The sequence below is a fragment of the Phyllopteryx taeniolatus genome, chromosome 18 (assembly GCF_024500385.1).
Source record: "Phyllopteryx taeniolatus isolate TA_2022b chromosome 18, UOR_Ptae_1.2, whole genome shotgun sequence".
In the NCBI taxonomy this organism is placed as follows: domain Eukaryota; kingdom Metazoa; phylum Chordata; class Actinopteri; order Syngnathiformes; family Syngnathidae; genus Phyllopteryx; species Phyllopteryx taeniolatus.
The window spans coordinates 5,854,438-5,881,799 of NC_084519.1; the positions used below are offsets into that span (position 1 = coordinate 5,854,438).

At 40.8% G+C, this 27,362-nt stretch overlaps 1 protein-coding gene across 15 annotated transcripts in view; it reads right to left on the reverse strand.

Annotated features, from left to right (window-relative positions):
* nrxn3b (neurexin 3b) overlaps positions 1-27,362 on the reverse strand; it is a 290,616-nt gene that overhangs the window by 5,585 nt on the left and 257,669 nt on the right. For 10 of the 15 annotated variants that reach the window (XM_061754814.1, XM_061754815.1, XM_061754818.1 and 7 more), the window contains 2 exons: positions 20,856-20,934; positions 5,273-7,302 (listed from right to left, as the gene is read on the reverse strand). In XM_061754814.1, the coding sequence (XP_061610798.1) occupies positions 6,335-7,302; positions 20,856-20,934 (1,047 nt within the window). In that variant the 3' untranslated portion in view covers positions 5,273-6,334. Of the gene's footprint in view, positions 1-5,272; positions 7,303-9,732; positions 10,622-20,855; positions 20,935-27,362 lie in introns of those variants that run through there. The other 5 variants (XR_009785543.1, XR_009785542.1, XR_009785544.1 and 2 more) reach the window with 4 other exon arrangements.

The following is a 27,362-nucleotide window of genomic DNA, read 5'->3' on the forward strand; positions in this document are numbered from 1 at the left end:
GAATAAATGCGTTCTATTATAATTCCAAACATTGTAATTTACAGCTGCCTTTACTGCAGTCAACTGCCACCAGCTCAGTGGTTCACTTAACTTCCCTTCCTACACTCCCACAATCCATCTGGGCTTGTGTCCCTTCTGGTGTGTACAGGCAGAGCAGGGATCAACTTGTGGTCTGTGTCGGTACCCTGGGGGGAGCAAAGCTGCTGCCGCTGCCGCTGCCGCTGCTACTTCATTGGAATTCCCACTGGATCCACTCACACTGTCAAGCAGGGCCGACCGACTCCTTTGGTAGCAGATGTAGCGCGCATAAACATCCTCGCGCAAGTTTCGGCACCACTCGCCATTTTGCGGGGCGGACAGTGGTGGAAAGTGACAAAGTACAAATACTTCATTACAGGACTTTCAGGGATCTGCACTTGAGTATTTATTTTTTCTGACAAGTTGTTACTTTTTCTACATTTGGTAAATGCGTTCTCTCTCGTGTCTGCCTAAAAACCTTCTGCCGTTCAAACATCTAATCTGAAAAAACACGAGTAATTTGTTTTCAGTTGTTATCACAAGCTCCTTTAGATTTTTTTTTGCACTGCGTTTACATGAGCAAAACTATGCGAACGCGTTTAGTTGCTGGCTACCTCTTAAACAACAACATGCAACACGTAAGATGATTGTTTTCTTCTTCTTAGTGCGAGCACTATGTAAGTTAATCAAAGCTAAGTTTTTTACCTTGTTAGAAAAACGGATATTTTATAAAATTGACTTTGAAATTCATTTTTGTATATTTCAGAGTATTTTTCAGTTTTTTCTTTACTGTCTACTTTCACCAGCCTTTTTTTTTTATTTTTATTTTTTAAACACAATCATTTGTACTTCAGTTCTGAGTGCGAGTACTTTCACCACCTGTGGGGGGTAGATGCAATACATACGGTATAAAAGTGCACCCATCTCCTTGGCCCACATCAACGAAATGCTACAGATCCTCCAGAGGGGAAGCTGATTTTTTCCAAACGCTCATCGATTATCCACTCCAGATTAAAAAAAAAAAAAAAACCCCACTCAGCAGATGCACTTTACAGAAGAGCCGTGAGCAGCGTTAAACCCTCCAGATCTAAAAAGACCAGTCAGAGCTGTTCCCTAGGTAGCAATGTGCCCACGAGGAGACCACTGCTGCTCTTTGGCAGAAATCCACACCTCATTCACCGTGCACGACCACTGAGACACATTTCAAATGATTACTCATACGTTACTGTCCAAGCGGAGCTCATCACATTCCCCCTTCATAGATGATTCGCTTTAGTGCCTCCGAGGTGAAAGAAAATGTATACTGCAAGTATGTTGAGGAAGGGAGATATCAATTGTGATGTATGCTCCTCAGTTGACTTCAGTGCAATGTGGTAGAACACGATGTTCCAGAAAGCCTCCACTGTGCGTTAGCACTGTATTTTAGTGTAAGCGCCAAATAATTGACCCTGAAGCATCGGTACCACTCTGAAATGAAAAAAGAAAGCACTTCATTAGCTTTCGGTTTTGAATGCATAAAGGGATCTCTAAATGTGTTTTAGGTTGCCCTAGTCTAATCACCTGCACAAACAAAACATCTGTTTAGAAAAGCCATTATCGGGTGTAATTGTTGGTGCGGCAATGGGCTTAATTAGGAATTATCCAATCAGTAGGAACAGGATGGATGGGATCTATGAATCACCGTTGTACATTGTAGTGAATGCTGGCACAGCTCTCCATTCGCTTTGAAGCTATTCGGCTTTTAAACATTGGCGATGTGCGTTTGCCGTACGGCCGACCCGCCGCTCACCTTGCTTCCATTTTGTCGACTTTCTGGACCCATTCCCACCATCGCTGCCACCATTCGCCATCCACTTAAATCCAACACTGACTTTCTGAACAACTGTTGTGGGTTTGCCCCAAGCTCCTTTCGCATATGCGAAGTTAATAAGGCTTGGGCAGTGCTAACTGGAGTTTCTTAGGAGTCTTTGCTAGCATTAACTCTAGGTAATCGGTCTACAGTTGCAAGGAAAATGATGACAAACGTTTGGAATTACCTGGATTTTGGCAAAAAGAAAACCGGTGCCACACCAACAAGTATATGAATTTACTGCTGCCGAGCAACTTCTAAGTGGAGATCAGGAGCGATAAGAATGTATTGTTGAGGTATTTTAGTTACTATTCTGCAGAAGATGCTTCATTAATGCTCTCTACCTTTATACTGTAAAAAAAGCCAAAAATAAAAACAAATAACACTTAGGAATTTAAATAACACCGCCAAATTGTGGCATCCAGGGAAAATGTCGACATATTGTTATCTACAGTATGTCTTACTGCAAGATGGAGTGGTAGAAATGGGCCTCGTAAAGAGTACACTTGATAAATGCTGATGTGAACAAAGATTTGGCCACTTGCAAGGGCAAGGGCATTACAGTTGTCACATGAGCATCAGGAATTCACTTTTAAAAGTCACATAAACAAACACCTGACTTGTTTTCTTTTGATGAATGATATATTTGCCATCTCATTTAATGACAAAGCCCTTGAATTTCGTATGTTCGCGTGGTTGTGTTAGATCAGCTTGACCCCATAAATCAATTCATTTCATTCCTTCATGTTCAATTGAACATGTTAAAAACCACCAATGTCAGAGAATCCGATCATAAGTCGGGTGACTTCATTTCATCGTGTGGTCTATTTGCCTATAACTTCGTATGCACAGGATACAAGGTGAATCAGAAATGATCCATGATGACTGGAGTCCCAAAAGATTCAAGATTTCAAATACAAACTTCAAGGTTACTGCTTTAAAGGATATTGCTGGTAGACTAGCTTGTAATAAGGACAATGGTGTCTTTGTCATTGCCATGGTGGACCAGCCAGGACACATCTATTGTCATGTTAAGCATTACGAGTGAAAACAAAGCAACTAACTCGATCATAGTCTTCTTGCCACTGCTAAAACACCATCAAAAGCACATTTACCGCTATTGATTTTCATTTAGGGGCTGCAAGGTGCTACTTGTTAACGCAGCTGCCTCGTGGTCGAGAGGCTCTGGGTTCGAATCGTCAAAGAATCAGAAATGTATTATACTGTAGCCTTTTTGGTGCATGGGAAATGCAGCACAAAGTGCTGTACATAATAAAATGACTGGTTCAAAATAGAACAAATGTTCTATGCGCGCGCGCATACACAATTATTGGTCCAAATAAAGTGTTATGAAGAAATAAAATAAGGAAACAAAATCTTACCATCAGCACTTTGCAGTGAGGAAATGTCAGGAGGGTATATGATGTTGCAAAACCCCAGAAACGTGTGTCCAGAGGCATTGGCGGACGCATGTACACAGCCACATAAATAAATGACCAGTTCAAAGAAATAAACAAACGGATAGAAGCGACTCAAACCGACACGTTTTGTTACAAGCTAGGCAAAAGAACAATTCTAATAATAATGCTTTGTTTACTTTTAAGAACGCCCATACGCTCAGCTGCTCTGAGTCTCGGCTGTATGGAGTTTGCATGTTCTCCCCATGCACGTGTGGGTTTTCTCAGACACTCTGCTTTCCTCCCACATTCTTCTCAAGAGCAACTGAAGACTCTAAATGGTCCACAAATGAACGAGAGTCTCAATGGTTGTTTGTCTCCTGTATATTTGCATGGCGGCGACTCTTGGGTTGCCTCTCACCCAAAGTCAGCTAGGCTAGACTCCAGTTCACACACGATCCACACACAAGCACTATCCAAAAAAATGCATTTTCATTTAGCAAAGTAGCTCAAGTCAATTTCACAAGGAATCCTCTTTTCTTCTGCATTAACCACCAAAAAGCTCCAACTAAAGCAAATTGTTGAAATATCATTAGATAGGATTCATCTGAGCTTGCTTCACCGATAATTGAATGTTGAACTGCCTCATGGCGCACAATTGAAATTCTAGCAACACTTTCGGGTAGCACAACACTCCAAATGCTTGTGCAGTCATTTCCGATGTAGGTGCTCTTAATAATGGTTTACTTCTTTTTATACCGACGAGAATGTTAAAAAGTGAGATGATGCAGATGCACAGGCCCATGTTCAATATATATATATTTTTTTTTTACATTTTCAACTGTGATTAACGTATTTTCACACTCGCATGACAGTTACAAAAATTGCTTTTACTATACAGTTGGTAAAAAATGTATTGTGGTGACAGTTTGAAGCTGAAACCAATTTTCTTCCATTCCTCCATTTCCCCAAATCTGAACTGGTCGGCCATCGGTTCAACCACCGAAGTTCCACTGCGCTGAAGTCGAAACCCAATTGTTTCTTCAATGAAAACTGTATCAAAGTGAATGATGATGAGCCACGCTGGCCTCCTCGTTCCCATAGCCAGCGGCAGGACGAATGAGCTAACACGGACTCAGAGCGTAAGCTGAAAAGAACCACACGTGCCGCTCTGATATCCTATAACAATGCGCTTTTGCAAGTTAATGACCAGGTCCATAAAGGGCCATTTGGACAAAAGAAAAATATGAACCATGTGAAAAACAGCGGGGAAGAAGGGGCACATAAGCTGCTCATGTGCACTCAAAAAGGCCATCCGCTACTGGTGTGGAGCCTCCAGTAAATATTTTCTCACCCCGTCTCGTTTTCCTCTTTCCGCATGGATGAACAGTGTATACATTTACATAATCATCTATAGGTAAATGATAGCTACTCAGCTACGCATTTCATTTATATGGAAATGTGACTGCTGCTTGCTCTAAAAGGAAATCATAGAAGTGTTGGAAAGTGGTTGAGAAATTGTGTTTTGGTGAATAGTTGCTAGCAGAGGTGGTATCAGCGCATCTCCGTCTCCCCACTAGAATGACACAGCCACAGGTGGACACACAATCGAAAAAAGTTTGGGAACAACATTTTTTTTTTTTTTTTTTAATTTCAGGGTTCTGAGTCATAGGAGCAGAAGACGAGTCAAGTACTAACACAAAAAAATCAAAGTGAACATTGAAATATTTCCAAATGAATGAGAATGGATAAATTCAGCAAAAACTAAATGGAGTAAAAACAATATTCAACATCATAGAAATGCAATGAAATTAAGCTACAACAATAAAGAGCATAAGAAATCAAATACAAAATGCTGAGCCGACAGAAAGAATGGTGTCACGCTTATGAACCAAGGAAGGTACGAAACTGAAAGTCAAGTAAGTTGCTGGCAATACATTTCCAAATCCATCAGAATCAAATCATCATCATCGTCCTCATTTTAACTTTTTTTTTTTTCAGTTTCTGATAAAAAAAAAAAAGATCAATAAATACATACATAATGTGAAAATCATCAAAACAGTCCACAGAGTGACAGTTTCAGCACAGTCAAAAATTCACTAAGAGAAAAACCAAGTGAGACAAGTTGTCTTTGTCTCCAGGCAGTTCTGGCAAAAGAAGAATATTTTCAATCTGTTGCTACAGTAGGGAGTTTAAACCAAAAAAAACCAAGAAACTTTCAATTCACCAGCAGCTTGTCATAAAATATACACTTTGCTTTTTTGACAAAATTATCAGCGATATGCTTAACATAATTTCAGCTAATAATGATGACTTTATTCACTATTGAAAAATAGGAAGAATAAATAAATAATGGTTTCCCTCCTTGAGGTTTCCGGTCAACAATGAAGCGGACAGGAAGGAGCGAGAGATGCTTTGATGTATCACATCCTACTGGGTGGTCACAGTGTTGTGTGCTGCCATCTTTCAACATACAATGCCTACATTGATTGATTAAATAAATAAATAAAGAAAAAAAAAAAAAAAAAAACCAAAGGACGTAATTTCTGTACTTCAACCACGTCTATGAAAGCTACATATCCTAACCCCCAAACTGCGTTCCTTGAGGTCCCTCCACTACACAGATGCCATCACGTACACCTCGCATGCAAGCTCCGAATGGCCGAAACGACAGCGATCGTATTTTACAGGGTTACAACGGACAAGGTCGGGGGTCGTCAGTACTCCGACGGATCAGCACACGCGAACCTCGGACAGTCACTTGGGGTCGTGTGGACGCGAGAGAGATGTTTTCCACACTTCCCAAATTCTCGAGCCGGAACTCCTTCAAAAGGTCCATGTGGAGTCCCAATGAAGATGTGCCTTCTCTCTCCAGAACTCTTACAATAGTAAGTGTGCTTTCACACATGTCAAGTCTTGTGTTTGTTGCTTTTTTCTGTGGACATGTTCCAGTGACTCAGAAAGTGTTGAGTTCAAGAGAGATCACAGTTGCCAATATGGTACTGTCAAAATGTTTCTATATTTGTTTCTAACAAGTTTGTTTTCTTTGTGTTGGGAAATGACTTGATTTCTATACATAATATTCCTTGTCCTTGTCTTTGGGTCTCTTGTTTGCGGCGCCGCTGGTGGGCGTTTTATCTTTCACCACGGCGCCGTTGGTTTGCGCAGAGTTGCTGATGTAGTTGCGCGTCTCGTCCACCTGGTAGGACCCCTCGTCCCTGTTCCTGTACTTGTACATGGCGTAGAGGAGGATGAGGATGCAGAGGGCGGCAGCTGAGACAATGCCCACCACCATGCCCGTGGTGCTGCTCGATTCCCGTATTACCTCCGAAGCCCCCGGCGGTACTCGCCGCACCACGCCGGGCACTGTGGGTAAGGCGGCGGGCACCGTGCGCAGCATGGGCGAGGTGATGTAAGGACCCCGCGGCTTGGTGCCGTCCAGATCGAAGGATGTGGGGAGAGGAAGCAGGACTATGTCCGGCTGCGGGGGTTTTACCTCGCGGTTGTTCATTTTCCCAGCGGGCAGCTTGGGAAGCGTGGCCGAGGGGCCCGCCGCAGCTGGCGTGCCACGAGGGTTGGGTAGAGGCAAGGTGGGTGTAGTCCTACCTGCCTCAGAGGCTTTGCTAGGCCTCAAGTCCTTGGCCTCCCACTTGGGTGCGAGGGCTTTGTAGCCGCCGTCATAGGTTGATGTGGTCAAGATCTTATCTGTTACCAGGGAGAAGGTGTTGTCAAAATCTTCATCGTCAGTCGGGGGCAGGCGAGAGTCGAACGCTTCGCCAGAGCCAAACCCCGAAATCAGCATGCCATCATCATCATCATCACCATCATCATCACCACCATCATCACAATCATCGCCGCCTCGGTCCGACAAGCAAGGTACCCCCGCCTCAGTGGCCATGGCCAAGGATTCTTTGGTGGGCTCAATAATGGTGAGGAGGGGGTGGAGGGTTGGGGGAAGGGAGATGAAAGAAGAACGGGTGGATACAGAAGGGATGTCTATGGGATCCTCCACTAATATGGGGATGACTAGCTCCCCTCCTGGAAAGTGACAGAGAGAAAGAGATGCTCGTGAGGTGGCAGAACGACTTCCGGCACCAAAGGAGCAACCCAAAAAATGGATGACCAAAGAACGCAAAAGGCAAAGCTCAACGTAGGGAAGAAATCAACTGAAAACCAGAAAAGAGAAATTAAGAAACAGAAAAGACAGTAGCAGTCCAAAAATAAGAACAATTAGAACCAAACAAGAGGAACAGCCATTAGTAAGGTATGTGTTGTATCAAAAGGCTTGAAGGGATGCACGAGGGGGAGCCACAAGAAAACTGACTCCATGCACTAACTACTCAAAGGATCCTCACAACTGGACTTTGGTTTGCTTCACGGTCAGCTTTGCCCCTCACTTGTCAATTATTAAATGAAACGTCCATAGAAACTCAAAATGTACTTCCTTTCATTCGCCGTCTAAATGAATGGATGTTGTGTAATCACTGAAAGAGCTGAACTGCTGATCTTAGTTTTGGTGATCCCAACAGCACCTATCTAGAAACAGGAACAATCTCTTGGTTGATTAAAAGTCTCACTTGTAAGGAATGTTTGCATTTTGGGTGCTTTTGCATTCTTATCGTCTGCATTTACATTTCCAATAAATTGACAAGTGGGAGGATTGGCACGGTTTGCCATTCATCTTAAAAAAAAAAAGAAAAGTGCCTTATAATCCATCGAAAGGAGCTGCCTCATCTGCCACTTGAAGGGTTTTCAAGAGGCTTGTTTCATTTCCTCATATGTCAAGGTTACAAAAGAAGATGTAAAAACAAACAAAAACATATGCTAACCTTGCTTCCACACAAATACTGTAAAAACAATCACCAAATAAAAGATTGCTTGGAAGTTTGGCTTTACAGAAATGATACAAGCCTCTCAAAAAACTAAAAACTGACACTATGTCGCGCACAAGCAAAACGAATGGTGAAAAATGGAACTTTCTCCCCCCCTCCTCTACATTGGTGGGCTCCCCTATTTGGCCTGGCCTCTTGCCTTTTGACTCCTACAGATACCACAATGGCACAAAGTCATACGGCAGTTCAATGACACCTGAATGTTTTCTTGTCGTCATAGCGACGTCCCAAAGCTGCAACAGCTTGTAGTGGCTTTTCAAGAAAGTTACTCTACAATTTCACATTTTCTTCTGGATATTTATAATACAGTGGAACTTCCAAAGTCAAAATCCCCTGATGTCATACAATTAGGAATTTGACAAATATTTGTATGCAAAAAAAAATCAAAATCAAAAATTCCGCAAGACCCAAGAAAATCTAATGAGACCTTGGTTCAGAAAATATCAAATAATCCAACTTCAAGTGTTTTTGTGAACATGAAGCTTCTTTGCACACTGGTGTGAAGGGCTTGAGGCATCTGCAAATGACTCTTGTCCTTTGTGTTTTTGAGTTAGGACTGAGTGTCTTACTTAGTGACTCGCCCAGTCCGTGTTGCAAGGAAGCTAGGGCATTGCTAATCTATCCTTTAATTGCTGAACCTCCAAACATGCCTTCAGTCATAAGCACAGTATTTTGATTCAATTACTTTTATTGGCTTTATTTCATACAGAATAAATAATAAAAAAAAACAAATTACTGTTTTTCTTATATGAAATAAGAAATATGACATTATTAATGTTTTGAAAAAAGGTCATGATTCACGCTTACTACTTGTAAAAACAGCAATTTATTGTTATTTGTGTATATTAATGATGCTATCATATCACTGGTTAAGACCACTTGACATCAAAGTAGGCTGTGTCCCCTAAACTATACTCAGTTTGACACCCCAGACTTGACGCATCTGCACACTGAGGACACGTTTCAAAAGCTGTTAAAATTTTATTTAAACCTTGCCAGTAAACAGTAGATAAGAAATGTTTTATAATGGTGAGTTTCAACCTGGAACCGAAGAATTCTATTTTCCATTATTTCCAAGGAAAACAAGGATTTTTCCATAGACACAACCAGCATCCCAGAATAGACCTCAGGATGTTCCACTGTCCTTAATTCTTGACTAGAAAAAGGTTAAGTCTTCAAACATTCAGATGTGCATTGAAGCTACTCATCCTCTTGCCAGAGTGGCTTGTTTGTACATTGCAAAGGCTCACGAACAGGGCACTAAGTAACAGATGCAAACCTCATGGAACAGTAATGTGGAAAAAAAGGCAACAGAAACGAAGGAAAGCAATAAAATAACAAAACCAAAAGAATGAAGGCATTGCAAACAAGTTTAGTTAGAGCAAACATTGTTCAAACATTCACAAAGTAAAGCCACAGATAGAGATATCCAGAAAGGGATCAGTAATAATTAAGTAGAGAAAACAAAGCCAGCTCGGAAAGAGAGAAACGACGACAAAGAAAATAATAAATCATAAAAGCCTACAAGAGACAGTTTTGAAAGGAAGAAAGCATACCATCAGTTTTGTCAACTTACATCAACAAATTGCCCGCATGATTTTGGCAGGAAGAAAAAAAAATAAGTTTATAAAAGAAAGTTGTGTAAGAATGCCTTTGGACAAGTTATAGATTACTTCTCAAGACTGATTATTTTGTATATATTTCTCATTTTAGACAGGGTGGTACAGGGAGGCAACGACACATACACATCCACACATCATGAAAAACAAATGTCACCATTCTCTTTTTTTTTTTAAATATCTTTTTGTAGAAAAATCATTTAGCTCTAATTCTTCCCTTTATAGTTTATTTTCATGAATATGTACAGCCTCATTAGATTAGATGTCTCTTTTTATAACTCTTGCTACCTTGTTCATTAGCTATGAACAAAAAGGATGACTGTACATATCTTAGAATCTCTACGTAAAGGATTTGGGAGTGGGGTGCGAGACAGGGCTGGGACCTATGAACATACTAGGAATGAAATGATAGAGATGGAGGTGAACGTGTACATCAGTTGCCATGTCCATGTAAAGGCGGCACGAAGCGGTCGGGCGGCATTAGAGCTTTTGGCTGTAAGGAAGGGATGGGGATATACAAACAATGAGCATATACATGCCCATCTACAAAAGAGAACAGCACTCTCAACACTGACAGTTTTACAAACCCTAAGCTGCAACTTCTTTGCCATGCACCAAAGCCACCAAGTCGTTACATTCCAATTGCAATCTCAGATAGGCATCAAGTGACAGGAAAATAGTAGAGATCAGCATTTAAACAGTTTGCACAGATAGCGGCTCTAACTTTGGATGCGCCTTCGCTTTTTTCCTCTGTGCGTCCATTTCCAATTCTTCTTCTTTTTTTTTACAATTTCAAACTCGCTTCGTTTTTGTTGTGGATTCACAGAGAAAAGAGGAAGCTTCAGTCTAATTGGGAAAACAATCATAAAAAAACATTGTCAGTAATCATTCTTAGCAAATTATCAGATATTTCAAATCTTTACATTTTCAGAAAGAAGAATCGAGGTGCACATATATGCTTGAGAACATATATGTGTCCTAAGGACAAAACATAAAACAGATTATATGCAAGCAAGAAAGGCATTAAATTTGTCACACTATACCAAAGATGAACAACCAGAAAGCACACACTGAGGCAGACAAAAGAGAGAGGAGGGACGGATTAAAGGTAAAGTGTCACCACCTTCCTTTAACTAATAATAAGCACGTTATTATTAGTGAAATGTATTTCTCTTGTTCGTATCTTAAACACAGGACAAGGGCGTGCAATCTGGATGTACGTCAGAAAGGAGAGGAACATGTTCTATTGAATTGTTGCTGCTTTTTGAATTCCTTTATTAGACATTGGGTTAAGGCATGCTCAAGTAAGTTGCATTTAGGGAGAGTAAGATAACATAATAACACTGCAACAAGCTGGGGTTACGTAGGGGAAGAGGTTTAAGAGGGATGACTGTCACCAAGGGCTGCAGGATGTTTTCTCAGGCAAAGGAAGCATTGGTAAGCAATCCAACAAGGGATCAAGGCGCACCACGTGTGATGTATAACCAACATTTTGTCCCATTTTTGTACCCAGAAAAGGGCACAAGTAGACTGATAATGATTCGTTCAGGAGCAACCAACAGCCTTCGTATGACAGATAAACAGTATTGGGAATGAGTTCCACAAGAGGGGACTATGTGGCGAGTTGGGGATTTCTTTTGAGGTTTGCCATTGGAACATTTGTCCAGGAAAAAAGTTGGGAGAGATCGTGGCCTTTATAAAATTCAGTACGCTGTTCAGTAAGTGTTGAAACATTTCCTTTACGGGTTGTATGGTGAGAACAATGTTGACTGGGGACCACATTTGAACATTGACAATTGTCACTGGCAGCTGCTATTCTCTCGTTGACTTATTCTTGTGGCGCACCCAAAAATTACAGTTATCACACCCTGTGGCATATAAATGACTACACAACCTGAAACAACCTTCAGCGCAAAAATGAAACAACGCAATATGCCAATCTTGTCTGGTTGCGTACTCTGACTTCTCTAACACGTACAAAAATATCGTTTCCAATGAATCGAGTTTAACGTGCTGTCAAGTTGACAATATCGTATTCCTATTCAATCAACATCAAACCAACTCATTTTCATAGTTGCTACGTACCAGTTTCCACAAAACTACAGACCCTTTCCAAATAATTTGAATATCATGGGAAGGTTTATTTATTTTCAGAATTCCATTCAAAAAGGTAAACTTTCATAGATTATAGATTCAGGGCCCACAATCTAAACCAGTTCAAGTATGTATTTATTTCTACATAATTTGGGCTTCCGGCTTATAAAACCCACAAAATCAGGAATTCAAAAAATTGGAATACTGTGAAGAAATCACTATTTACTTCTCAATTTTTGTAGGAAAAAAGAAAGATATTAGGGTCGCATTAAATCAATCAAAATATGGTACTTTCAAAACGATATGTTAATCTTCAATACTTGGTTGGGCCTCGATGCGCCGTGGAATTGAGTTATGGAAGCCCAGATTTCCTTGATGCTTGCTGTCAGTTCTTCTTGGTTTTTGGATCTGGTGGCCCTCGTGATCCTCTTGATAATACCCCATAGATTCTTGATGTGGTTTAGATCTGGCGAGTTGGCTGGCCAGTCAAGCAGTGTGAATGCATTGGCATCAAACCTGGTTTTGGTGCTTCTGGCAGTATGGGTAGGGGCCAGTTCCTGCTGGAAGATGAAATCTGAATCTCCATACAGATCCTCAGCAGATGGAATCATGAAGTCCTCTAAAACATTCTGGTAGACTGTTGCGGTGACCTTGGATTTAAGAAAGCAGTTTACCAACCCCTGCACTGGACATTGCACCCCAAATCATGACTGACTGGATATTTGACACTGGACCTTAAGCAGCTTGGGTTCTGTTCTTCATCCGTCTTCCTCCAAACCCTTGGACCTTGATTCCCGAATGAAAGGCATACTTTACTTTCGGCGGAATAGAGGACCATAGACCACTGGCCAACAGTCCAGTTCTTCTTCTCCTTGGCCGAGTTGAGATGCTTCCTACATTGGCTCAGGCTCAGAAGTGGCTTGACCCGAGGAACCCGACGGTTGCCCATCTCCCGGATGTGTCTGAATGTGGTGGTTTCTGAAGCTGTGACTCCTGCCTCATTCCACTCTGATAATCCGCTGAAGCCCACGGCCATCTCTTTTGCTGGCGCATCTTCTCCTGCCACATTTTCTCCTTCCAAATGACTTTCCATTGATATGCTTGGACACAGTACTCTGTGAACAGCCAGCCTCCTTAGCTATGAACGTTTGTGTCTTACCCACCACTATGGAGGGTATCAATGATGGTCTTCTGGCCAGTTGTCAAGTCTGCAGTTTTCCCCATATTGAACCCAACTGAGACAATTGAACCAAACTGAAGCAATTTAATGACACCTGGGGAAACCTGTGCAGGTGCTTTGAGTTTAGTAGACACTCAGTATAAAACATGTATGGCCTGTCAAATCTGGGCTGATTTCTTCACAGTATTCACATTTTTTGAATTCCTGATTTCATGGGTTTTATGAGCTGGAAGCCCAAATTATGTAAAAATAAACAAACAAATAAACAATTGAAATAGTTTAAATTGTGGGCCCTGTATCTATAATCTATGAAAGTTCAACTTTTTCAATTGAATTATGGAAATAAATAAACCTTTCCATGATATTGTATTTTTTTGGAAAGGGTCTTTTATGTATAGATTCAACACATATAAATAATTAACCAATTCCTGATGTTTTAAATAGAATGTTGAGCTTTATTCTCATTTGTCCGATACTCAATTTGAGTTCAATGTGTAGGGATCGTGGACGTTTATGACGGCGACTTCGTCATTGTATCGTGTCTTTGCCACGGCATCCAAAGTTGATCTATTCTTGCCAAGTTGCCAATGTTTAGTATTTCACTTAGCACATCAAACTAGATTATAAAATCTATAAAATACAGTAGCTGATTTGAACTGATTACGGTTACACGGAGAAAACAAATTCAAGTCTAGCTTATCCTCCAGATCTCAACTTCAAAAATGGTGGACAAACACGTGATGGAACACTATCTGTACATTTCTAGTTCTGGTAATATTGATCCTTTCTCGTCCCATTAAGAGAGCAATGACACTTTTCCACTGCTCGGGTCCCCCTGCTTCTACTTAATGTTGATGCTTTTCCATTTATGAAACCAAAATATTCGTAGCTGGTCAGTTGGGCTTCCAAGCCAGCCAAGCAGAAGGCGTGATGTATACCACTGTTGTTCACTCATTGGTCGTCCAGATTGCCACTTTGCCACTTTAATCTTTAAGGATACATGGCTAGAAAATAATAAACATACACGCTAATGTTAGCTTACCCTGTTGCACCATTGCTCTGGTTGCTACATTATTATCTCCACAGTCTCCACTTTGCTCGTCTCCTCTCAAAAAATATGTCGAAATATAGGAATCTCTGATCCTCCTGCACTGTTTGTTGTTTGCACGTCTTGTTCTGACTGACACATTCAATGTGATGTGGTATTCTCAGTTTCCCACGGCACTATTTTAGAATGAAAAACCAACCGCTACTAACCGAGGCGAGTACAGCATAGTAGAGCCAATACTGGCGCAGTGCAAACATGGCAAAAGTGTCTCTGTTTGAGGCAAAATTGATCTTGCTGTGCCCTTGTTTACTTGGCTATGTTCGCACTCTGCTGTTTGCTTTGTTTTACTTTATGTCCACAAAACATTTACTTGTAAGAAAGCCGCTGCAGTCAAAAGGGCTTCGAATAAGTGCAGAGGACCTTGATGTTTTGTAAACACTTTAATCCTGGCTAAGCCCGAGCACAAGCATTTCGTATCTTCCTGGTAAACACGGCGCTTTGCTTGCCTACCCAAATTTTGTTAGTGTTCCGCGCTTGTCCAGATGGAGGAGATTGGACGGATGAAAGCGCTGCCTCGGCGAAAAGACTGTAATTCTCGATTTCACTTGACACACAGCTCCTTCTCTTTTTAAAAAGAGACACGTCGGGTGCAATCTCAGCACTAGCGCTTGTATCAGTAAGAAAAGAATAATCCTTAAGAGTAGCAGAACCGATCATTTTCCAGCGCAAGAGCATTTTGGCGGCTGAATTTTACAGGCATTTGCTCATCACCCTTGAAAATATTTGTAAAAAAATAAATTTTTTAAATACCTATAAGATAAAAAAAAAAATACCTATACTACCTAGAGAGTACCTACAGGCTTATGAAAAGATAATAAGTAAATAAATCTGCATGTTTGATTGACTGACCAGCCTCAGCAGTTTAAAGGTCGCAGAAATGTTCTCTTCACTTTTTCACTTTCTTCTCCTGCAGACCCCTTCCCTTTCCCATCCTGCATTTGCTGATCCATCCAAATGGAGATGAATCCTGACCGCGAGTAAGGGATTTTACCACGTGTGCACACCATGAAAGCTGAAAGCTGGAGTGCCAGCACTCACCAAGTCAATGTGATTTCAACCCTGAAAATTGTGAGAGTCAGTAATTTGAGGACTTGAAATCCTATTGTGGTTGTGTGCATTGTGCTCAGACACCTGCTGAAGCACATTCATTCACCTCCCACATGTTTCAGGCTGATTAACAACCGTCCATAAAAGGAAAGGATAAAGATTATATTGGTGCCTTCAAATCACCTTCAAAAAGTGACAGACTGCTGACGATTGGCTGATATTTGTACACATGACACTGATAAAGTTCAGCTAGTGAAGTCAAAGAGGAAGTAGGTCTTCCTTTACACGAACGATCTTATTCCATTTTCAACTCTCCATTTTCCCCCCTCCGAATTAATTCAAGGACGAGACATTCTTACAAGATGTCATCTTTTCCTCCGACAGCCATCATTAACTCAGAATGTATATTTTTTGAAGTTTCTCTGTGATTCCTGTTGCTCTTATAGCACAGTCGCTGAGTCTAAAAAGTGTATTCGGTCATTGACTGACTAATTTAAGTTACACATTTTCTCCACTCCAGGTTATATGTCATTTTAACATGCCATTTCGTCATAAAACTTGCCATATTTTGATTTATTTTTTAAAAAACAATTTCTAGGCATTTCTCACACCTAATAATGCCATTACAAAGCTGTAATTTCAGACAATGACATTCATCATCAAGGGACATTTTCTATTTTTCTCCTTTAGTCTCTCGGTTGTTTTAGGTTGTTCTCACTACTTATAGTGCAAGTGGGTAGAAATCATATTCTTTGCTCTCTTGAGGAACCCACATGGGATAAAGGGTAAGGGTTGGTATTAGTTATTATAGAAGACAGACAACACAACGATACGACAGCAGACAGGACAAACAGACATCACTATGACAGAGACAACAAGTTCAAGCATCAACGTGAGACATCTCAAAGGGGAGGAGCAGGCCTGCCGCTGTGTCCCCCTTGAAAACACACGCCAACATGTTGCACAAGCCTGCTTGGGGGGGGGGGGGGGGGGGAGTTAGCGGACACTCATTGGTGACAGAGAAGAAGCAGCACTGATAATGGAGGCTAATCATATGCATGCAGAAGCAGGGGCATGTAGGGAGGAGAAGAGGGAAGGTTTGTTTGTATCTAGAGCTGCACTATAGTCCAGTACAGGGTACATGCCACAAATGCCTTCTACTTGGAGCAACAGATAGAATAGAAAAACAGATATACTTTGTCGCAATAAAACTCTTTTTATGCCATCTGCATTCAAACAGTATATGCAGAGAGGCGGGACAAAAGAAGTGTGAATGTGGATGGAGGTTTGGGAGGGGAGTCATTCTTTCACACACAACTTTCGTCAGACAGAATGGGGTCGCCTGCATGAGGCAAAACAAAATGATGATGGCAATAAAAGATTTTGTTGCCCTTCATTTCCCAAAGTTATATTGAAAATGGGGGGGGGGGGGGGGTGTTTGTTTCAAAGCCATATGGCAGAAAACAATAATAAATCAACACAAACTTGATGAGGAGGAGAACTTTGAATTTTCTAACCACCAAAGGTTCATGCGGCACAAGATGAGGCAAAAACGGGAGGAGGAGCGGCTCTATCCTTGCTTGGAGGATGGACGACGGATGATAAGAAGGACACCAAAAAAAAAAAACCACTATAACAAAATAAAAAATTGCCCCAGTCACATCCCCACCAAAATAAAGCAAATACAATGTAACAAACAAACAGAAAAATAATCAAAAGCAACCCAGCTGCTGGGCCACAATCGACAGAGAAGATGTCAACGTGTGCATCACAGGAGAAAGACCAAAGCAAACGTAAAACAACATAAATCAAACATCGTATCATGCAGCTGCTCATACGACCGGAAGTGAGTCAAGGGATGAGGATCTGAATTTCTGTGTCAACATGGTGAAGTGTACAATACGGGTACATATGAGTGTGTACTGTATGTGAGCCACTACAGTATATGAGGGGAGGGTGTAATGTTTGATTCACAAAACACACGTCCACATTTGAGAAAACTTGGGTTTGCTGTTCAAAGTGTGGAAATGGAAATATGCATGGCGGGAAGCGTATTTGCGCAAAACAATATTAGCATTAGTGAGAGTACTGCTGTTAACAATTTCATTCTTGGGGAAGACGAATATTGAAATATTGAGCCTGTCTGAAAATGTTAGCCAGCTTGTTTATCAGCTTTTAAAAAGGATGAAAATTGTCTCAGTTATTGTCATGGCAACACTCGTCAGGTGTCAGGACACCACACATTTCGTCTTCGCAGTAGCGGTGGGAAATGAAGCGCAAGTCATGATACAATACTAACGCGAGCGATAGTGTCATAATACTGTGAGTGAGCCATAACCAACACAGGGGGCCCATCTCATGCCACATTTGGAGGTCACACAAATGGTGTCCGGTGAACTAATTTTCACAATGTAAGAACACATTGTCATGTGCTACAAGAAGGCCTGCTCGGTTACTGCCGTACTTTTACTACTTTTTGACTGATTGATTTATGTTATGGTCGGGAAGTGTTTCACATACAAACATTTAGTGTAATTATGACTTTACCACTGCATCGGTGTTTGGGAGTAATCAAGTGCAGTAACAATGTTATGTGATTTAATTACAAAATCTACATAATTGGAATCTGAAAATGCGTAGTTAAATTACAGTTGATTTTGGAAATTTCTAGAATTACAATTTTAGTTACATTTGAAAAACTGCTGAAAAAGGTCAGATTGTTTTTTTTAACCCTAAACCTAAACCTAACCTTCTCATGTGCCATTCTGCCACAGTCTCCAACAAGACATTTTTTTTTTCAAATATGACCTTGAATTCTACCACATTGTGGTAGAATCTATTAGTTGATCTGAGATTTTGAAAAGGTAAGACTCATAATGTATAGTTAAACTTTTGAGCACACACAAAAAATGACTTTTGAACAGTTTCATCCTAATAATTTAGACTAAATTGTGCAAAATTTGCCATTAGGTCAACATTGTATCATGCTTTCCACATGCCGTACACATATATAATGCAGCAAATTGCAATGATTTAATTACATTTCATCCTGTTTTGTGATCACTTTATTATTTGTAGAAAGTATGTGGTTAGTTCCAAAATAATTATCTATGGTTTTAATCCACTTTTTTTTTCTTTTTTTTTTTTTTTAGAGGAAACTAGGGTCCTGTTGATGCATTCATTCAAAATTAAGATAAGTAATCAAAATGTATTCAAAAATAATGAATGATATGACTGAGTAAGTAATTGATGTAGTTACACTGCTATTACATTTTCAACAGGGTAACTTGTAATTGTAACCAAATACACTTCCAAAGTAGTCTTGCCAACACTGGCGTCAGAAAAGGTTGGTGATGGACTATGGCGTACAAATTAGAGTTTGCACGTAACTCTCGATGACACACACTTCAAGGATATATAGGATGTACTATACATTACAATATCTGTGTAACCAAAGAAGGAACAAAATATTGTTGTTATGCCATAACATTACTGTAAGTCATGCACACACATGACATAAACAAAATAACAATAATAATAAATAACTGAGTAGTACAACTACCAAACCCAAGCTTCCTCAAAATAAGGACTCCTTTTCAATGAACACATTGTTTTCCAACTCTGTCTGATTATATTTACAGTGTGCATATTTATGTTTGCATAAATAAGTGTGTTTGTATGTGTATAGCGGGAGGAGGGAAGAGAGACAATGTGCACAGAAATTCGAGGATATCTGTTCTCTATTAGAATGTTTCAGGTAAGGCAGACCTCCAACGAAAGGAAACAGAGGTACAAACAAGAGAAGGAGGAATAGGAGGAGGAGGTAAGGGAGGAAGAGGCTCTGTTGCAGTTCGTCTGCTACATACCACGGTGTCTATGCTGACAGCATCTTTGTTCCCCAAACAATCTCAAAATGTATCCTCAGTCAAAGGAGACACAACCACAGCAAGAGGAGCTCAAGGAGAGGACGGATACATTTTGAAGCATCAGTGCGGGTGACATGGGGGCTTGATATTAATTTTGTACTTTAGCAAGTAAAGCTGCCTCTCCACCCAATGCTGAGAGACCAAAATTAGCATCAACACGCCATCATGTCAGCGACCAACCAGTGTGGCCCCACAGCTAAGTGTAACTTTCGTGTTGAAATAATTATGAATTTTAAGGGCCTGATTTACTAAAGGTGTGCAAATGTGCGCAAACCTGAGTTTGCACGCAAGCTACGAAACCGGGCGCAGCCAGGATTGTCTGCCAAACGTGCTAAATTGCAGCGCAGTTCATTTTGCGCGTTGTGCCAATACATAAACTTAGCACGCGCAATGTGACTTATCAGACCTGAGACAAATTATGGAAAAGCAATTAGGGTCTATAAATAGCGTGTCTGCAAACCAGCACGCAAAGTGGTGCCAGCGTATAGCGCAGGCAAAATGAAAGGCGGCGGGGAGAACTTTACCGCTCGTGTCAAGATTGTTGAAATGCCCGACATATCGTCTATTCAGCAATCCAATTTTGGAGCTTCTGAATGATCGAAGGACAGACTTCGAGCAAGTGACAAAAAGGAGTCATGCCGTGTCACCTATGACTAAATTCCTTTGAACTTTTTTGTGCGTATGGGTCATTTCAGTGCACTGTGTTATCACATTTAATGCAGGATTGGCACATATATGCAATTGCCACGCACTCAGGGTGCGTTAAATCAAAGAAAACATGACTTTTATACAGTTGTTTGTCTCCCACTCACGCCTTCAATTCAAGCACTTCAAACTTGATTTTACGCTTGCGGTGCTCTCCCAAATGGTCCATGGTGAAAAGAAAACCAGGAGCAATATCTCCAACCAAAAAATACCCTCTTTTAAATATGGCAGTCCCCACCACTTTTACACCTGCTGCCAATAGCACCCAATTTGTTAGAGTGAATGAACACGCAATTAGAACCCGCTAATTGGGATCTTAGTGAATCAGGCCCTCTGTATTGATTTACAGGAGTGACTTTACCTGACTGTCAATGTGCAAAGCATATACACTGCCTTCATTTACCAACGACAAGTTCTGAATGTAGATGCTAAACAACGCACACAAGAATTTAGTAGGAAATTATATAAAAAGTGACCCGATTAATAAAACCAAAACAAACACAGGACTATCCCATAAGTCCCTTTTGTCTGTTTCTTTTTGTTGTGATGTCAAAAGGTGGACGAGAAATGGCAAAGATGAACAATTTAATGATAACCATTGACCTGGAAATATAAGAATTTTTGGTTTATATATTTATATAGCAGGGGTTAATTTATTTTTACACCTGCATGATGAGAATGTTACAACAAAAGACAGTGACAGTTTGACTCTGGTACAGATTATATTTATCTAGCATAGATCGTCTCTGACTTCCGTTGTAGTGTATAGTTAAAAGTAATGAAAGGATTAATGTCAAGCATTTTAAGTTCCACCATCTCAACTTTTTGTACAAAATCCTCCTAAATTCTTGTGTGAAAAGGCTCTAGAGTGCCCGCTTTTTATGGCGTCTGTTTAAGTTACACTTGAAGCTCCAATGGGACATGATGCTAAGAGGAGAGGCTCCTCGGGAGCAAAAATAAAAATCAATCAATAAATCAAATAAAATTAGGGGGAAACACAACTTGACACACTCATCCCACCTGTGTGTCCGGAATCGCACTCCTCCAGGTCTTCGTCGTCACTGGAGCACTCGGCTGATGACACAATGTCATCTGTCGTCTATAGAACAAGACACACACACACAGTAAGTTTTAGACATTTATAATATTTTGTACATATCCATTTTAGTAGAGCAAAGATTCTCAATTAGTGTACCCCAAGAGATGATCAGGAGAGTCACAGGAAATGATCCAATTTCACTTAATTGGCCCGAAAACGATTTATTTGCTACAAAAGATGTTATCTTTGTTCATCTATCTGTGCCAGACGGGCCGGTTTGTCAGATTACGTCAAGCTACACTGTCACACATAGTACATAAAAAACAAAAACAATGAGCAGCAATGAGGGGGGATTCAAATCTTTGAAATGTAATCAGTGGCATACAAAGGGGTGGGGGGGGGGGGGGGGGGGGGGGGTCGGTCGGAGGGGTCCATATAAACGGGTCCATCAACGATTAGGTATCGAGGGTCAAAAATGTCTGTCAGCACCCACCACCGCCCTGCCGACGATTGCTTTTCGAGGGGCATTACCAGCACAATGTGTGCCCCGGGCAGCAACACACCTTTGCACGCCACGGAATCTAATCCAAACAAGGGGAAAAAAAACATATTTAGCAGACACACAGAACCACTAACTGCTTTCATTGGATTTGCAAAAGTTACATAATTAACCTGCGCATCCATTTTTTTGGTAACATTTCCCCTCCTTTCCCCTCGTTCTTTCGTCTTTTGGGGCAAACCAAGAAGGACAAGATGGGGAGGGGGGCAGGTTGTATTTTAAGCTGCGCCAGGCAGCTGCTGTTTATTAGAATGAATCAGCAGGGTAATAAAGCAGGTGCTGTCACCAGGCAGGGTTATGAAATCAGAACACTGATTGAGTTTTGCAGTGCTGCTGCGTGCATGGGGCTCTAAATATCATTGGCTTTGACAGGATAATGAAAGGCGCCCCAGCCCTGCTCAGGCTGCTGCTTTGAAATGGGCCGCCTCCGCAGCATGCACTTTACTGGTGACGAGGATTTTTTTAAAAGCTCATTGCTAACATCTAACGTTACTAGCATGTTATAATGTCATGTTTGTTTACACATTAAGTACTCAGGCATTAAGAGGCTGGAAAGTGGCAGGTTTAAACAAAACGGATATAAAGTGCAGCCCCCTGGTAAACATAACATTATTTATTGAAGCCACATTATGTGTGTAAATGGCTTGGTTATTGCTGAAAGAGGGTTACTGCTTGTTATGATGATGATGATGATGATGATGATGACCACAGATGTAGGCGGCAGGGACACAGAGACATGAAATAACCACTTCAGAGTTGCTTCCAACAGTTTCCACCCGAATGGACTTAATCCTGCATTCCTGTACACTTCTTTTTCAATACTTATACAACATTGGCTATAATAATTCAACTTTATTATAGTCACAGACTGGTCACACTTGGTAATTTTACTATAATTGCTATTTTGCCCATCCTTTTGTTTAAATACATTTAAAAAAGAACAGAGGAACCCTAATATAAAGTATCTTCCTCAATATTAGTGTCAAGCTTCGCTTTTCCACATTTAGGAGAGCAACTTGTCAGGGTTCAGTAACATGGTGCCCCTTGGCACCAAGTTGCCCCCAAGGACCACAGCCTGCGGACCTGTTCTAAAAATAGCTCACCAGTGATGGGACATTGTGATTTCCTAGTAATATTGCAGAAGTGATCATTCGAACATGGAAACACTTGCAGAGATTTATAGAAATAAAGTGTTATATCCATCCATCCATCCATTTTCTGAGACGCTTATGATCACAAGCCAATCCCAGCTATCATCGGGCAGGAGGCGGGGTACACCCTGAACTGGTTGCCAGCCAATCGCAGGGCACATACAAACAAACAACCATTCACACTCACATTCACACCTACGGGCAATTTAGAGTCTTCAATTAACCTACCATGCGTGTTTTGGGGATGTGGGAGGAAACCGGAGTGCCCGGAGAAAACCCACGCAGGCACGGGGAGAACATGCAAACTCCACACAGGCGGGGCCGGGGATTGAACCACGGTCCTCAGAACTGTGAGGCACACGCTCTAACCAGTCGTCCACCGTGCCGCCATAAAGTGTTATATTTTAGAATTACTGCCTCCTGCCCGATGATAGCTGGGATAGGCTCCAGCACGCCCGCGACCCTATTGAGGAGAAGCGGCTCAGAAAATGGATGGATGAATTAGTTTTAATGAAACGCATGATGCATCCCTGCATCAGCGGTTGTGATTGAAGCACTCCTCGCGAAGGCCCGAAGGTGCCTTTGCTTAATACAGAGCCAGTGAAGTGACACACAGAGCTCATTCTTCCCTCCATGGGACTACAACAAGATGAGGCTGCCAAAAAACAAACAAACAAAAAAACGGGGAGTTGGTGGGATGCAAAAAGCCATATACTATGCATGTGTGCTGGGAAGGGAGCCTACAGTGGCAGAGCATAATGATGTGTTTGGCCAACAGGACTACAATAACCGATTTCACAGCTGGGGGAATCCAATTCTCTAAATCTCAATAACATAGAGTGGGATATACTCTGGTAGCAAAACATTTATTCATTTTGGTGTAATTATTCTCCTCAAAAGTTTTGGTTGGCATTTTATTCCAGGTCATGGGAGTGACATGAACATTTCGGGGAAGAACCTTTTCTGCTCCAGCAAGACTGTGCCCCAGTGCGCAAATTTGATCATGGCACAGGCAGACATATTTAAAGAGACTAGCGGTTATCACCAGCTCATTCTTTATTTAATACACTGCAAAAACTCAAAAATCAAGTGTATTTATCTTTTTTCAATAAAAAAAAAATAAAATTGCCAGTAGAAACTTACTCCACTGGCATTTTTTTTCTCGTGCTTATTCCAATTCAAAATTAACTTGAAAAAAGTCAAAACTGTCTAAAAACAAGTTACTTTCTACATGATGTGTTAGTTTAATTAGTTTTGACTAGACAATCAAGACAAATATTCTTGGTAAAAGCTCCTGACTCACAGATGGGGCGGCCACCTTGTCGGCTTTACGCCGGTCATGAAAATAGGGCCCATGGTGTCTATTCTGTCAGAAACTATAACATAATATATATGTTGTTTACTGCTTGTGTGTGAAAGACAGTCGAAACATCAGGCCTGATTATCGATGACATCCTTCAGTCTTAACGCCGCAAACAAACACAGCAGCAAAATCAATAAATAAGCAGTCCTCATTAAAACATCTTTTACTTCTGACTGCTTCTGCACATCAACCAGGAGGATTCCTCATGGGATCAATACAGACCGTCAGCCTTCTAGGTGATAATTCAGAACTCAAAGCTTTTATGTTCACAACTGAAACAACCAGCTTACCACCACCACCACCACCACAACAAAAACAACAACAAAGAGGATGGCGCAAGACACTGGTTCTCAACATCATTTAATTACAAATTCTGAACTACCTACATGCCTTGTGTTGAACAACCATATAGCAATGCCAGTAGTGTACAGTGGTGCCTTGAAATATGAGTGACCCGACTAATTTTTGAAATACGAGCTGTCATTCGGCCGATTTGTTTTGTTTTGACTTGAGAGCAAAAATTTTAGAACTCAACTCACTTCGCAACAAGCAGCAGTTTGGCATAGGCCTATAGTGAACAATTCCCCCCCCCCAAAAAAAAACAAAAAACTTCAAAATGTTTAATGGCACTCCCAGTAGAAGTTTACCGTCAGACTAAAGAGAATTACACATTTAAAACAACCACATAAGCTTTGCCTTAATAAAGTCAGTTAGCTTAATGCTAACAAACAATGTAAAACACTATATACACGCTAACAAAGAGCAGGGCTATAAACATTGAAGCAACTGATATTTGAACACAAATGGTGGCTTAAGACAATTTTGACAGACAATATAACAATACAGGCATATACAGTAGTCATTATGCTTTGTGAAAATATTACAGCAGCTTAATGAGTCAAGTGCAAAACTTCTTGGTTGAGTCAGTTCTTAAACTCTTCTTCGTGCGTGTCTCGACTATACTGCCCACAGGGGGACAAGATGCACACCGCAGAAGGAGCAGCACAATGCCCATTTAATTGAAGCAAAAAAACAGTTGAATTTTTACATTCTATTTAATTATGTCATCAGTGTATGTTTTTATACGCTACAATATTAGATAGGGCTAATTTTCTTAACAAAAAACAAACTACACATTTCTTATTGAGGAAAGATGATGATTTGAGATGATTCTGAGTTAAGAGCATGGTCACAGAAGGAATTAAAGTCATATCTCAAGGCACCATCGTATCACAGATATATAATATGGACAGTTGGTTAAACTACGCATCGTTTGTAACAACTGAGGATTGTGTCATTTCAGCAGCAGGTTTTACAAGCTAGAATCATGTAAAAGAGGATGCTGCTGTTGTCCGCTTGCAATTCAGTAGTAATAGCAGTAGTATAACTCGTAGTGGTCATGGTGTTACAAAATATATTTTCTAAAGTTGCAACGGCTCCTTGACAGCTTCAGCTGCCTCGATAGTCTATTGTCTTCCTTGGGGTCAATAAAAGCAATGTAAAGTCTAAAAAGCTCCAGGCCTCCAAACATGACGAAGTATGTGCATGATAGTGCTGCCTGGAAAGGCGAATAGGAACACAAGCGCAAGACTATATTCCACTGAGTCATATCATCATGGAAGTTGCTCTTGAACACACCACAGTCAGAATAAATGACCTTCAAACGCTTTTCTGCCCTAAAGGATGAAGGAAAGCGAGAAACAATGCCTTTTGAGAAACAACACATTATGGAACCCCATTACTCCTATCATACCCAATTTGGTTTATTTACAAAGGCAGAATGCCTGATGGCTAAAACTTTTTTTTTTGAGCAGATGAGAAAAAGAAAGAAGAACCCAGACAAATCCATTTTCCTCAAGCACTGCATCCCAGCAGACAGTTGCCATGGATATGCAATATGGTTACACGTTGAGAGATCAAAGTGACGGAGCAGAGGCAAGGGCATATCAAAGACAGGATTCAAAGCAACTTCTTACTATTCCCCGAGGTGTTGCTTGGTCACTTTCAACTTTTATATACTTCATACAGACATGGACATCGTCATTGGTAACCTTCTACTAAAGAAAAACCCACCACGGTCCATGAAATAACTGACCAGTCAAAATATATGAAACAATATGTATCGAATGAAAATCAGTAATTTCTTTTGAGTTGTGGTTGAACAGAATCATTAAAACAAATAATGACGCTGGATTAGACTAAAAAGATGGTACCTTTAATTGAATATTTTGAGGCAATCAAACCATTTCTCCAAGCCCCCAAAGAGGCTTGTACATGACAGGCCCATTTTCAGTTGCAAGTTATTTCAGTGCCCATTGTGGGTCTTTCTTGATGTAATGGAAGCGTGCCAACAACTTTGTCCACTTATGTATGTTCCATAGAGATACTTAATGCCGCATCTCTTCTCAGGGTGAACTCAGATGTTTGACTTTAAGCTCTACTTTCTATCTATCTCACTACTGCCTGTCCCTCTAGTGAGTGTTAGGGAAGTTGAGGACTGTCTGTTATGCTTGTTATCATGTCCAATCTGAGCTTTGGCAGGCTGACAAGGCACACGCTTGTATTACAAGGCGAATCAATGGCACTGTGCCCTATTCTTATCTGTCACATTGCCATAACTTGTTCAGTCCGTGTTCTTCACTCTGTGCCAGATATAAAATGGGCTAAAAAGGGACAATGATAGAAATGGCATCACAGACTGTAAGATGTAAAAAAATAAAATAAAAATAAAAATAAAAATGATTATCATTATTATTTGATTTGAACATTAGTGGGGAAAGGTGGGATGTCGAAGTCATGCTTCTCCTTCAATTTAGTGTTTCAATTCAAACATAATGAGACTCAGATTCAACTCACAGTGCCAAAGTCTCAAGGTTTAATCATCTCCTAAACCAAATATTGCTATTTCCAATGATGTTTTATGGGTTTATAGAGCTATAAAGAGGAAGGGTCAAATGCAGGATGTGAAGAGGGCGTCTAATTGGAAAAGGTGAATAAAGCAAACAAAAGAAAGTGTTCAACTTCGCCGTCTTGGTTTCAGCAAAATTGGCTATGAGGCGATTATTTGTCTTTTTCTCAAGGACCGTCCAGCGTACACGGCACAGCAAGGGCTGCTGGCACACAGGAAACTGTAATTGCCCGGAGGCCAAAGGCAGCCACTTTCAAACAGGGTCGTTCATCTTCCACTGGAAAAGGAAATGGTCTTCAGCCCTGATCCTTAATCACCCCCCTGCCGCAGTGTACAAGGTCATCAGGGAAGCCTTGCGACAAACAGACTTACTCACACTTAGACTGCATTACTGACAAGCCTGAAGACCTTTTGTTGATTTTTACAAATAAGACATGTTATGTTCGAATGTAAGCGCTAGCTATTATCAAAGACATGCTTTAAATTGAGGTTAGGGCTGTCACTATG